Consider the following 14,996-nt stretch of genomic DNA (forward strand, 5'->3'; position numbering starts at 1 on the left):
TTAATGTGATCCTTGCCCCTGCTTCCCTTTGGCCAGAGTTGATATTTCGGGTGAATATTTTGATACCTTGAGCTTCACACAGCCCTCAGAATGATCCGTTGTAAGCTTGCTGCGGTGCGGGTCAAGGATGTGCTTCAGGTGTGAAAACATCTGCTCACAGTGATACGTAGAGCTAAAGGCTGATACTAATCCAAAAGCAACTTTCTTCATGCAGTTGAATTTATTAGGCAGTGATGCCCACTAGCTTAAAATGGAGGCTCCATAATCATCCACAATTGTTTCCAGTATTTCTCGAAGCTTCTTGAATTTAGCTGACATAAAGAGGAGGCCTAAAAATCAGTCACCTGCAATTCCAACTCCTCAGTTTCCATCCACTAGAACAGAGGCATTTCCAAGTCGCTATATTTAAAGTTGTCTGGTCTGATCAAAAATGAAAACACTGGGCCAGTGTGCTGTATATCTTGAAATCTGACTGAGAATTCGGACTCTAATTCCTGCATGTAGACTTTAGTATCAGCAGTGTTGACAGGATAAGTTGCAGATAAGCTCTTCAAGTTTCTGAAGTAACGGAAAGATCCATTTTTAATATCCAATGAGAAAACGGCAAGCTTTGACACAAATGCCTTCCATGTATCATAAAAATCCAGTAAAGTCTGTCATGCTCCTTGGAAGCGAAGATTGAGGTCGCTGAGATGTGAGGTGATATCTGAGAGAAACATAAGTTTACAATCCAGTCTCTGTTCTCCAGATCAGGATAGGCTTGGTCTTTTTCCGTTAAAAAGATCTTAATTTCATCAAAGCACTCCACATATCTCTCCAAAACCTTCACACAGCTTAACCACCTGACACTGCTATGCAAGGGTATATCTTTGTAAGCACTTTCCACCTCTTCAAGAAAAGACTGAAACTGTCTGCGTGTAAGAGCGTGCAACAAGAAAATTCACTATTTTTATTACAGCAACCATCACATTCTTGAGTTCAGAGTTCGAAATCTTGACACACAGATTTTTTTTTGGTGAATGATGCAGTGCAATTTCAGGATGGAATGCCCAATTTTATCCTCAAGCGGCTTGGTAAAGCCCTCACATTTCCTACCATAGCAGGAGCACCATCCGTTGTAAATGCAAAAATTTTTCTAATGTCAACTAATCGGTCCCCAAAATGGTCAGTGAACGCATTCATTATATCCTCTCCCTTCGTAATGTCATGCATAGGTTTAGGACAGCACAGCTCCTCGTGTATCTCTGTGTCACTATACCTGGCAAAGACAGCCTACCGGGGAATGTCATTTATATCCACACTTTCATCCAGGGCCACGCTGAACACGGGTGCGTTTGTTAAAACAACAGTTTTTTGCTTTGCTCATTTACGTTGGCAAACATTTCAGAAATACGCCTTTCTACGATTCTAGCAGAGACAGGCATGTCTTTTATCCTTGAGATGATTTTCTTATCTGACATGCCATCAAATAACTCTTCAGAGCAGTCCAGGAATGCAGCTTTTATATAATCTCCATCAGTGAAAGGTTTTCCATGTTTTGCAATACACAGAGCTACTTTGTAACTTGCTTCAGGTAAATTATTTTTGCTAGCACACAGGCTCTTCAACACAGTGCTTTGTTTTTCGTAGCTGGATACTGCTTTCTTAATAGCCTCAGTCTTGTCTGTATTGCCCTTGAAAGTTTTCTCATGTTTTGTTTCAGTGTCTCTAAACACTTGATGTGCAGCACACAACATTCTCACAGCAGAGAGCACAGCACGATCATTCTGCTGGATAAATCCAAAGTCGTTCGTCCATGATGCCTGAAATGACCGCATGTCAAGCGTGGCTTTCTTGGCAGTAGCCATTGTAACCGTATTTCCGACACTTGTGGCGACTATAATGTGACTGAGCAGCTGCCTGACGCGTCACCAACGGCCAGTCGGGTAGCACGAACGTGTCTCGTACTAATCCACGTCTCGCAGTACTAGCTCACACCTCTTTGAGGGTTGCAAATAGTTTCATTGTTAACGCACTGAATCATGTGTAAGAATCTTATCTACATCAATTATTATACAAGGACATATACTTTTCTTACAATTGATATAGCAGGTAAGGATGTGCCCACCTCTCTCTCTCTCTCCGCATCTTCAGTATTTTCTTTGTTACTGTGGATCACGTCGAGTGCCACAGTTTAGCATTTCGCGTGCCAAGTCTGGCACACGTGCCTAGAGTTGCCGACCCCTGCCCCAGACAAAAACAAACTGACTATACGACGACAAATATGTGAACAAGTCAGAGCTGTCAAATATAAAAACTCGACCCACGACGCACTGATGCTATCCATGGGTCATATGTGGCCAACTTACCTGCCTAGTACAACACCACAGTCACTCACCTTCACTTCACGGATATCACGTATGTTGGCTACTGCTTCCTTTAATAATTCTAACCCACCCTCCACCTCTCCAAACACAACACGAGGGGCGTTCCCATAAACACTAAAATCCCTAAGAGTGATGCCAAACTGGGCACCTGTGTAATCTGAAGGTTTCCAATTTGACACAGACACTCCAGACAGCCAATTCCACACTCCAAAAAATAAGGCATTACAATCAACTTCAGGAAATCTTGCATACACAGCCCCTGCTTTTGCTGACCAATGATATTTTCCCAGAGTGTTTGGTACTAGCATTCGTCCTCCGCTGCCATTGTTACACTCATAGTCACCGCCATACACACGCTCTCCTGGGCCGTCTCTGCGTTCCACCTGGAGTCGTATTCATAAAAGATCATAATGAATTTACGAACACAAAAAGTAACGATAACAGTTGATCTTTATTACTATATTCATTTTACCTTAACTTGGTCCAGATTTTCCTCCTTTTTAAAGCTTATTTCTCGTAGCTCACTGTCACAAAAGACTACTACGGCTCTGCTTTCTTGCCGTGGCACTTTTTCGTGACTAGCACCATATTCTAGTTAATCTCTTGCTACATTTCAGCACTGAAGATGGAGAGATGCCAATTTTAGGGCATATTAGAGTAAAATGAGTATAACTGAACATTTTACAGATTAATATTCGCTCTGACTTATATATGAAGTTTCTGGCAGATTCATAAGTGACGACAGACATATTAGCCATCTTGTATATACCGTTAGCTTAGGACAACATATACAAACAATCATACACACTAATTATAAGCTTATACAGTATAAACAAGTAATCATATAAACGATAGTTATAAGCTTATATATGCAATATAAACAGGTAATCCTACACACGACATAAGCTTAGAACAGTTTATACAAGTAATCCTACACACGACATGGACAGTATATACAAGTAATCCTACACACGACATAAGCTTAGGACAGTATATACAAGTAATCATACATACAACAAGCTTATAACAGTACAGTATATACAACTATATACACGCTGTAATCTTGGGACAGTATGTACACGCAATCATACATAAGACGTAACTCTTTCCACCCGATTGTGGACATTAAGGTATATTTTAACTGATATCACACCGTTTTGTTCAACTTGGGAGAGCTGTCTGGTAATGAAGGGGTTAAGAAGGGCGCTATCTAATTCTTCCAATTTGAAAAGTAGACCCGAAAGTAAATAAAATAGCCTGATGGCAGAAATACTGCACACAGAAAAAAGAATGTTGGTTTAGCTAAATTTGTCTTATGTATAAAAAAAATTATAATAATAATAAACGTCAGGAAAGTGTAACCGCCAAATCAATGAAATCCACTTTACTACCTTAGGAAAATTTTGATGTGGGAATTATATGATTATTTGCCATTACAATATATTTAGTAAATTTTGCAGTTCTTTTTTTTCCTCCAGCAAAATGCACCTATTGAAAGTAATAAACACATTTCTCTGTGTAGGGTTCAAAATGCGCCGTGGAAGTGGAGTTAAGTTTAGGAAAGTATACTGAGGAGAATTAAATAAGCATAGAAGAGTTTTTACACTTAAGAGTTAATTAAGCACAGGAGAGTTTACTAGGCAGAGGACAGATATTAGGCTGAGGAGAGTTTATTAAACTTTCCAAAGCTTAGTTAGTTCCTAAGATGAATGAACCCACCAAAGTTTAAGACACTTTCCTAAGTTTAGTCTTCTAAGTTTAATAAACTATGTTTAAACTCTACAGCTTAATATGGTAAGTTTTATAAACTTAGGTTAATAAATTTTAAGCTTACCACATTTTCCCAGGCTTAATAAATTTTAAGCTTACCAAATTTTCCCAGGCTTAATAAATTTCAAGCCTAATAAACATTCCTCAGCTTAGTAAATGCCTAAGTTTAACGCAATCGTAATTAACTCCCCTAGGCTTAATAAACTCAACTTTATAAACTACCCTCTGCTGAATAATCTCTCACAAGCTTGATAACCTCTCCTAAGCTGAATAAGCTTCTCATGCTTTATAAACTAAGTTAATAAACCCTCCTCAGCTTAATAATGTTTTCAGCTTAATAAACTCTCAGCTTAATACTGTCCTGGGCTTCAACTCCCTAGCTTAATAAGCTGTTTATGATGCTTAGGAGTTTATGAAGCAGGGGTGTTTATTTAGCATAGAAGTCTATGAAGCATACTGATAGTTAAAACGGGGTTTATTAAGGCGAGGGTTTATTTAGCATATACAAGTTTAAGCTGAGATGTATTCGGAAAGTGTACTAAGAATGATTATTTATGCTTAGTTTATTACGCTGACGAGTTTATTAAGCTAGGAAGAGTATGCTGAATTTGTTAAGCTGGGGAGAGTTTATTAATCTTTGGAGAGTTTATTAATATGAAGAGAGTTTATCTTGGGAGAGTTTATTAATCTTGGGAAAGTTCATTACTTTAAGGAGAGTTTATTACTCTGAGGAGGGTTTATCAATATTGGGAGAGTTTATTACTTTGAGGAGAGTTTATTAATCTTGGGAGAGTTTATTTATCTTGGGAGAGTTTATTAATTTGAGGAGAGTTTAATAAGCTTAGGAATGTCAGCTGCGGAGTTTATTAAACTGAGGAGAGTTTACTGAAAAGTTTAGTAAGCTGAGAAGTTTATTAACCCGTCCCGTCCCGACCACTTTCGCACCTCCGACACCCTCCAGTCCCGACCATTTTTGGATTTTTTTTTTTTGGCTAAAACCTCCGCTTTTGGTGAGAAACATCGAAAATTCATAGAGAAATCGCTCACCTGAGGTTTAAAATACTCGATACAGGTAGGAGTACCTCCTTACCTTACAGGGTTTTCTATCAGGCTGGCTGCAAAGAAAACGAGTTCTATGGGAGGATAACTATTCCACGCCACTCCTAAACAGTATTTATTTATTTATATGGTACGAATTTATATGTAGTATGAGAGTATATTGGTTTTCAAACAGTAATATAGGCATTATAAACATTGTTTCACTCACTAACTCATCACCATTCCTGACCTTCTTTTGCCACATTACCTGATCATCATTTCTGACTGTTTCTTCTTCTAATGCTATGTAAACTTTGTCCTCCACATTGTCATCGATTGGGGAATCACTCTGGCCCTGAATGTCTTTATTGGCCAGGTCACTGGTAACAGGTGAATTGCTGAGACAATGGCGTGTGGGGGGGGGGAGGTTATGTGGTGTAAGGCATTGTCCCTGCTTGGTATCTTGCAGAGGAATAGAGGAAGGTGTTCCATGTATACTTACGAAAAATCACGTGCAAAAATTGAAAATTGTGCAAATTAGGGACCTTGCAATTGCAAAATGTACCAGTATGTTGATGGGACTTGCAAATGCAAAATGTTGCAACGTACCCATACGTCGACAGGACGTCTCAGGTGAAAGTTGGGGGAGGGTGTTTCCATGTCAAATCAGCCAGGTGGTGGAACCACTCCGTCATGGAGTTTGATTTTTTTTTTATGTATTGTTAGTATTTGTGTAAGAACAAAATCCCCAAATTTTGGAGAGTCAATTCCCACTCGTCTCCGAGCGGCAACCATTTTGAAATCCGCTGTCGGTGCACGCAGCAATGTGCAACACCCTCTTTAAAATGATTTTTCCTTAATAACTGAACAACTATACATGTTATTAATGAAACTTAATGTACTTATGTATTTATTAATGTAGAATCAGAATCTGCAGTCATAATTACTTCTACGATAGTTTTGGAGCAAAATGACAAAAACCTATTTAGACGTTCTGTCATGGTCATTAGTAATCACCTATCATCTGGCACCCCGTGAATCTGGCTGGCTCCTTTATGCGCGGCAAGTCACAGTGGAGTAAGAAGGGCCGAAATGGAGGGGCCAGAAGGAGAAGGGAAGGTGGGTGGGGGGACGAGTGATGGCGCGAGGGTGGAGTGAGGGAGGAGGGAGAAGGTAGGTAGGCGAGGGAGAATGAAATGCGAAGTGGTTGGTGGTCACATTATTTGTCTATTTTCTTTCATTCAGGGCATGATATAATGAAGTTAATATTCGGTTGATAATGCTGCATTACATCGTGCACAGTGGCGTCAGATAACAAGCTTTAGATAGGTGGTGATATCAATACAGTAACTGGCTCGTGAGAAAAATATACAGACCTGACAGATCAAACATTAGTGCAGAGCCATCAAGACCGTGTGGGTCCAGATTGTCAACGCATGGGAGCCAGAGAACGAAAGCACACAGGCCCGCCTCCTCCAGCAAACCAAAAACGAGTGGGAGCTGTTCCGACGAAACAAGGAAATCAACAACATTGTTTCCTCGCTGCCGTGAAGACTGCAAGAGGTTATTAAGAAGCAGGAGACCACTGGACTACTTACTAAGGCTTTCCTTGTTGCTCTGGCTTTACCAATGTCGGTAAACAATTGACACAGATATATTTTGGGAGTTTGGGTGGGATTTTGTTTTATTTTCTTGCTAACATTTTATGAGAGATATCGTAATTATATCCAACCATGTGCACAGACATCAAATTTATTTGTCTTTTATGCAAAGTTATCTTCAATAGCCTTTTCATAGAGATGAAATACAATAGATGACATGATGGTGGCTGTATGGAGGGAGTATATACCGGGAGGATGATCATATTTACTGTGGACACAGCCATGTCAAAGGTTGCACATGATATTTAGTTCCAAAATTAATTACATGTAAGGGCAGAGGAAGTTCCTTAATTAAGCATTATGGAAGTCAAAGCCATCCACATAACATTCAGGGTCCGAAGTCAAAATATACGGATAAACACAAATATCTGGCTCTGCACTATTGTAATATTTGATCTGACATTTCAGTATATTTTTCTCACGAGTCAGCCTTTGATATAACCACCAATCTAAAGCTTGTAATCTGATGCTGGTATACAAGATGTAATGCTGCTTTATCCTCTATATCATGGCCTGAATGAAAGGATATAGACAAATAATGTGACCATCACTTCGCATTCATTCTCCCTCCCTACCTTCCCTCCCTTCCCCCCCCCCTCACTCCACCCCCACACCATCACTCGTCCCCCCACCCACCTTCCCTTCTCTCTCTGACCCCTCCCTCTCATCCCCTCTTGCTCCACTGTGACTTGCCGAGCATAAAGGAGGCAGCTTGAGGCATGGGTTACTGGAGGATAGGTGATTATTTGTGACCACGACTGTACTTGCCTTTGACCGCCCCAGTACCCTACTTCTGTTACGCTGTATCAGGTTGAAAATTTGACATTTTTTCGCATCACTTCATCTAACAAATATATGAAAATGGGAAGGGTGAATGTCCTAATGCAGAGAAATCATGAAAAATAAAGAACCTATGATTTTGCTCATTCTGCATATAATATACACACAAATGTACAGGGAAATGTAATGTTTACTCATATTTCCTTCCACAAGCAGTGCTTTTATAATTACTTAGAGGTAAGGTTTTTATTTTACAGAGTTTTATCATTAGTAGATACCTTGTAAAGAAGGCATGTGCTCTTAAGAAGAGTAAAGGTGTTCTTGATGACCCTGAAAATAATCAGGGGCATGGTTTGCCTGCGTTTGTGATCAAGTTAGTCGAGGACTTTCATGCTGATGATGAATTTTCAAGAGAGTGCCCCGGACAGAAATCTTTGTGACTGATGAAACAGGAAATAATGAAAAAGTACAAAAGCAGAAAAGAATACTGCTGGTCAGTTTGAAGGAACCTGAGATAAAAAAAAAAAGCCACGAAAATATTAGGGTTGGTCTCTCAGTTTTGTAGCATTAGTTCACGGTGGTGTGACAGTTGATTCTCTAGGCATGTATTCAAGTGTCTGTGAAATTCACCAAAATCTGAAGATGATGGTGGCAACTCTACCAGATTCTGCTGATTATAAAAAATTTGGTGGTAAATGTATTAAGTTCCTTGGAATCATGGAACTGCATGATACATGCATGTGGAAAGTGCCCTGCAAAGTCTGTTCTTGCTATCTTAATTCAGTTTTGAAAATGTTGATATGAACCGAGATGATGTTCATTTCAAACAGTGGAATCACGAAAGTCACGCTAAGCTCTGTGAATGACAGTGTCAGTCTCCGAGTGCATAGAAGAGCTTTGTGATATGTGTGACTCTTGTACAACCCACCATTTTACAGCTAAGCCCAAGCCGCATACTGGAAAGATTTGAAGCAACTGCTTCCTGTTGGTGAGGAAGCCATCATTTTGTTGGACTTCATTGAAAATTATTTATTTGTTTGTAAAGCTGCAGTCCAAAGCTTTCACTGGGACACATCTTAAGTTACTTTCCTACTGTAGTCTTTGACAGAGATGATACTGAGACCGATGAGGGTTCCTAGCATTGCAAAAGTTTTCACAGCATCAGTGATGAGAGAGATCATAATGCAACCGTTTTTCACAAGTTTACTGATGTTATTATGAACAGTCTGAAAGGTCTTCTGCCCAATTTGCAACTTGATTATTACTTTTCAGAATGTGCAACAAGTAATTGAGAATCATAAGAGTTTTACTAATTTAGCTCATCATTATTCAGACTTCGGTGTCTGAGCAGAGTGGAACTTTATTGCAGCCAGTCACGGAAAGGGCCAGGTTGTACTGTAAAACAACTGGTTGCCTGTGCCTCCTTACAGGCACAGAATCAGGGTCAGATTATGACCTCAGATTGGCTCTTTGAGGGATGCAGAGAGAATATTACGGTCAATGAACTGTGAACAGTCAAGCAATTTCAGAACATGGGGAAACGATCAGTCAGCGACTGGCTAGTGGCAAGACAATACCTGGCACCAGAAGTCATCGCTTTGTTCCTACCGCAAATGGTTTAGAAATGTTCAGGCTGTCAGCCATGCAAAGGGAAATCTGCCACTGAGTTCAATGTTTCAGAGTTGAAACCAGGGCAGTATGCAGCTGTAGTCCATGACATGAAATGATACCCTGTATTGAAAAGAAATGTGTTGAGAATAAATTTAAGTAAATTTCATGAAACATCTAAACGCAGGTTGCAACTTATTCTGGCCCCAGAGGATGGAGCAGTGCCCAGTGCCATACACTTCATGTTTTGACACCAACTTCTGTGCCAACAGCTTTGGGCACAAGTACTGGGCAGTATAGGCTGCCTGATAATGATGTGAAGAGTCCAGAAATGTTTTAGAAACTTCTGCTCAAAGTTAAGCCACACGTGTGGAATGTAGTGTGTACAAGTGGATTTTGGTATCTATGTACCAGAAGTGTTGAAATTGTTTCTTAGAGTTCAGCCAGTACTTCATCTGTTGGCATGGCTCAGTAATATGAGGTGATAAGAGTTTTTTCTTATTTATATTGTACATTTGTTTAAACATTTTACGACAAATGACCAGATCATAGGTTCTTAATTTTTTCATGATTTGTCTACACTGGGACATATCTCTCCCCCATTTTCACATATTTATATGAAGTAGGGTCAAAGACAAGTACCCCCAAAAGAGGTTTCTGTCATTTATATTTAAAACTATTGTAAATATCACACTCTTGATTGCAGATGTTGATTCTAGATTAAAAACACATAAGTAAACCAAGTTTCATCTTCACAGCATGTGCCACTGATGGGTTATAAAGAAAAATAACTTAAGAGAATGTGGCACATCGCTGAATGCGCTGAAGCCAGATTTCAAAATGACTGCCACTCGGAGGCGATTGGGAGTTGACCCCCTAAAACTGCGGGTTTTGTTCTAATACAAATACCAACTAGAGAGGGATATATATATATATATATATATATATATATATATATATATATATATATATATATATATATATATATATAATCAGCAAAATCCGTGATGGAGTGATGGAAAAGTCTTCTGTCATTAGCTCATTTGACATGGAATCACCCAAGATTAGGCTGGGGATTTTATTAAGGTGAGGAGAGCTTATTAAGCTTAGAAGAGTGTAGGCTAAGAAGTGTTAACTAAGCTTAGTAGCTTATTAAGCTTGAATGTTAAGCTCTGAAAAGTTTATTAAGCTTAGAGGAATTCATTTAGCTTAAGAGTTTATAAAGCTTAGGAGAGTTTAGTAAGCTCAGCAGAGTATTAAACTCAGGTGTTTATTAAGCTGAAGAGAATTTGTTAAGCTTAGGGGAGCTTATTAGATTACGAGAAATTATTAAACAGAGGAGTTTATTAAACCTAGAAGAGTGTATTAAGCTTTGGTGTTTATTAAGCTTTGGAGTTAACGAAGCTTAAGAGTTTATTAAGCTTCGAAGTTTATTAAACTCAGATTATTTAGCTTAGGAGAGTTTATTGAGCGTAAGAGTGTTAAACTTGGGAGAGTATTAAGCTGAACAGTACTGAACTTAGGAGTCTGTGAAGCTTAGGTGAGTATTAATCTTACGAGAGCTGAGTTAATTAAGCTCGTGAGAGTTTAATACGCTAAGGAGTACTGAGCTTCGTAGTTTTTAAGCTTAGGAGAGTTTATTAACTTCAACAGAGTATTGAGCTTAGGAGTTCATGAAGCTTAGGAGAGTTTATTAAGCTTAGTAGAGTTTATTAAGCTTTGGAGTGTTTATCAAGCTTAGTAGTGTTTATTAACCTAAAGAGAGTATTGACCGTAATAATCAATTAAACTTGAGAGTTTAAGCTGAGTTAACTGTGCTTAAGGAAGTTTATTAAGCTTCGGAGAGTTTTCTAAGATTAGGAGTGTTTATTAACCTAAAGAGATTTTATTAAGCTCAGGAAAGATTAAGTTGGGTTTATTGAGCTTAGGGTAGTTTATTAAGCTTGGGAGTGTATAAGCTAAGAGTTTATTAAACTTAGGAAAGTTTAAGCTTGGAAGAGTTTATTGAGCTTGGCAAAGTTTAAATTTAGGGTTTATTAAGCTTGGGATAGTTTAAGCTGAGTTTATTGTGCTTGGAAGAGTTTATTAAGCTTAGCAAACTTTAAGTTTAGAGTTTATTAAGCCTAAGAGAGTTTAAGATCAGAAGAGTTTGTTAAGCAAAGCAAGTTTTATTTTTAGAGTTTATTAAGACAAGGGGAGTTTATTATGCACAGTAGAGTTTATAAACTACAGTAGAGTTCATTAAGCACAGTGAAGGTCATTTACTTTAGGAGAGTTTATTAAGCTTTGAAAAGTTTATTTAGCACAGAAGAGTTTATTAAGCTTAGAAGTTTAACTTAGAAGTTTATTAAGCTTAGGAGAGTTTAGAAATTGCATACCTGGAGCAGGGAAGTATTGCGGTAGGATGGGCCTCGCTGACCAGTACACAGCAGGACAAACTGACTGGCCAGAGGTGTCTCGCGGCTCAGACGGATGTGCACGCGACCTCTTGTTGACCCTTCCCACGCCAGGTCAAGGAAGGTCACGGTGCACGAGTCATCTAGAGAGTCCACCACCTCGTTTATCTGCACAATACACTTACGTGAGAGAGAGAGAGAGAGAGAGAGAGAGAGAGAGAGAGAGAGAGAGAGAGAGAGAGAGAGAGAGAGATGCATGAACCAGTGTGGGATGCCAGAGATCTACAAGATGAAAATTTATTCATATTTGTTTTTGTTCATTTACTTCTCTTTTTGGCTACACTTCTTGATGCATACAATGTTCACATGAGAAATCTAATATTACAGTACGACAGTGTAATCTGCACTGGTGGGGTACAGTTAAAATAACTGATGCTCTCTTGGTTCACTTATGTGACTCATACACAAAGCCATTTACAGGCCGCTCTCTGGGAAGGTCTGGCTATTTCTATGAAGTAGAACATTTCAATCACTCAGTGCACGGGACACCATTTTGTATACGGGCCATAGACACAACTTCGAGACGTATATGCCACATGCTTGTTGTCTGAGTTCGTAAAGGAAGGTCCTCACTAAATGTTGGTGTTTATATCTCAAATATGGTGGTGCTTAGGACCCTCCTTTTCCCATGTGCCTTATATAGGGCTTCGCAAAAGTCACCAAAATCTACGAATAAGCAATTCGTTTCCGAAAATATTAGTGAGTGACAGAAGGACAGGACCGCTCATAGAAATGATCCAGAATCTACAATCGCCATGTATTCGAATTTGCAGAAAACAGAAGATCGCAATGGGAATACAGACTACAAGATACTAGTCTGCAAAAATCAAAGACATGGGCCTCGTTATAAATGTCAGTCCCAAATTATCACATATAAATGAAAAAGTATGCACAAGCTATCTGCTACTAGCCAGTAAGAAAGAAGGATTTATATTGCTCACGTACATAAGGATATGAGGTACATAATTACATCATACGTACAGAAATGACAATGATGTGTAGTGCACCCATGAATGCGAGGCCTGGGGGGACTTGGATTATGGCTGAAGGGTTGAGAGGAATGATGGAACTTGAATGTATTGGTACTGGGATGAGAAGGAATGGAATGTGATGGTTTGGGTATGTTGAAAGGATGGAGGATGACAGCTGGGTGCAGGAGGTGAGAAGTGTGACGTCGGAGGTAGGGTTGCGTGAGGCAGACCAAAAAGGACCTGAGACGAGGTCGTAGAGTGTGACCTCGGGCATAAGGGACTGAATAAGAGGTTGCCGAGACTGAGCAACGTGGACAGCCACCGTTAGATGACCAGGGCCAACACATGCAAGCATGTTGGAGCCTTTATAAACGATACAAACGATACGACGATACGCTTGGCCAACCTTTGAATATGCTGATGGGTGGAATCCTCCCTTGAAAACACAACCCAAACAACACTGAAAAAAAAAAAAAAGCAAAATGTAGCCACAAGTAGGGTGCCTAGTTTGAGGGAATTAAACTATCAAAGCAGGATGACTCCCCACACTGGAACAAAGAAACAATATATGAAATATGATCATGAAAAAGTGTGTTACAGGGAGAGAGAAAACTGCCATAAAGGTACAAATAATACATGGAAACAGAATGACAAGAAGACACTGATGATAAAGACATGAGGAGGTTCATTCTTCCAACTGGAGGAATTTACTACAGGAACCAGCTGCCAGATGATGCTGTGTGTGCCAGAACCATTGATTAACCGTGGATTGGTAACCATTTTTTTGTTACTATATTAGGTAACGTGGGGTAAGACGTACCCCACGGAAAAAAATAAAACAAAAATACTTCCGTTTGAGATATTTCAAAATGCTTCAATACACAAATAATTCAACCCATTATCATTAAATAGGTCCAGAAAAAATGAAGTTTAATAAAAAATAAATAAATGATTAAATTTTAGGTATACAAATTTTACAATTAAATCTTGCAAAACTGAAAAGTAATATCATGATTCCTTGGGTGGCCCGCAGTAGATCGATGTTGGGACCTTCTGTATACAAAAGAAGACAGCAAATTAAAATAAAAAAATCACAAGAGAGCTCAACTGGGGTTACAGTATAGGTAACCTGGGGTATGACATACACCAATGGCTCTATAGAGCAAAATCAAAGCCAGGTACAGCTATGACCCCATCATCCCCATGAAGAGCATCACTAGGCAGGAAGGTAATGAGACGGACAGATCTGTAGACCTTATGCTCATTTTTTTAAAAATTAAATTTCGGGGACTGGGTTTTCTGATACCCCACGTTACCTATCTAGGGTTAAATCAATTAATTGTAATAAATAATATAAAGGTAATAAATAAAAGATATTAAATTAAACAAATATTAAATCAAATAAATGTATTCAATCAGTGTATTAAATCAAATACATGATAAACAGCATTCTAAGATGCGACATTATGAGGATGGCTGCCTTGATAATATGCAGTTAAGTCAGAACAATTAAACACACACACACACACACACACACACACACACACACACACACACACACACACACACACACGTTAACTATTTCCCTCTAATGACACCTATACCCATAGGTGTAGCACTGGATGGGGCTGAGTCATTTCTCAGGTAACAACAATTGATGTTCCTCCACCCTAAGGATCAGTTACTCTTAAGGACGCATATGGCATAGCCCCTTGACAATGACAGGCCTGTGCAAGCTGACTTATCATACATACATACAAACTCCGGTGACATATAGTTGTGAACTCCACATTATTATTATTATTACTATTTTTTTTTTTTTGTGGTAGGTGCGGGCGGTCACCATCCACTCAATCGATGTAGTGCTGATCTCGGGTGTCTGCCCTTTCCTCTCTTCCATCCTTCTTTCCTTCTATCCTCTTCTGTCTTTCTTTCCTTGTCCTTCTGCCTACGGGTGACTTTACACTCCCTCTTCTGTCTTTCTTTCCTTCATTCTTTCCTTTTCTTCTGCCTGTGGGTGACTCTACACTGAGTGAAAAGCCAAATGGTTTCCTGTACACCAGGAAACCATTTACTACGCTGGGTGGTAACCATACAGCCAAATTTTGGCACCTGGTGGTTTAGTGGGTAATTATTGTGCTCCAGTTGGATTGAGCCGGTGAAGGTTTATATCCAAGGGTTGGTTGGGGTTGATTGCTCATATAATGCCACTCAGGGATGAGTGAGGCTGGTCACTCTCATCTTAAATGTCGAGACCAACTGCCTAGCCCCGGGCTCCTACGCTCCTCATGAGGCAATGTAGGATTGGATGATGGATGGATGGATTATTATTTATTATTATTATTA

The 14,996-nt window shown here is 39.3% G+C and overlaps 2 protein-coding genes across 2 annotated transcripts; both read right to left on the minus strand.

Moving 5' to 3' along the window:
• Positions 1-1,847, minus strand: LOC145396400 (uncharacterized). Its single transcript, XM_080269792.1, has 3 exons — positions 1,371-1,847; positions 1,096-1,272; positions 1-150 (listed from the first exon to the last, which is right to left on the minus strand). The coding sequence occupies exons 1-3, from the start codon at positions 1,845-1,847 to the stop codon at positions 1-3; spliced, it is 804 nt and encodes a 267-aa protein (XP_080125918.1).
• Positions 1,848-1,971: 124 nt separating this feature from the next.
• LOC145396401 (peptidyl-prolyl cis-trans isomerase-like) lies at positions 1,972-13,005 on the minus strand. Its single transcript, XM_080269793.1, has 4 exons — positions 12,891-13,005; positions 11,602-11,762; positions 2,349-2,749; positions 1,972-2,014 (listed from the first exon to the last, which is right to left on the minus strand). The coding sequence occupies exons 1-4, from the start codon at positions 13,003-13,005 to the stop codon at positions 1,972-1,974; spliced, it is 720 nt and encodes a 239-aa protein (XP_080125919.1).
• Between the last annotated feature and the right edge of the window lie 1,991 nt (positions 13,006-14,996).

The sequence above is a fragment of the Coenobita brevimanus genome, chromosome 37 (assembly GCF_032717465.1).
Source record: "Coenobita brevimanus isolate Jiangsu-jjx chromosome 37, ASM3271746v2, whole genome shotgun sequence".
NCBI lineage: Eukaryota > Metazoa > Arthropoda > Malacostraca > Decapoda > Coenobitidae > Coenobita > Coenobita brevimanus.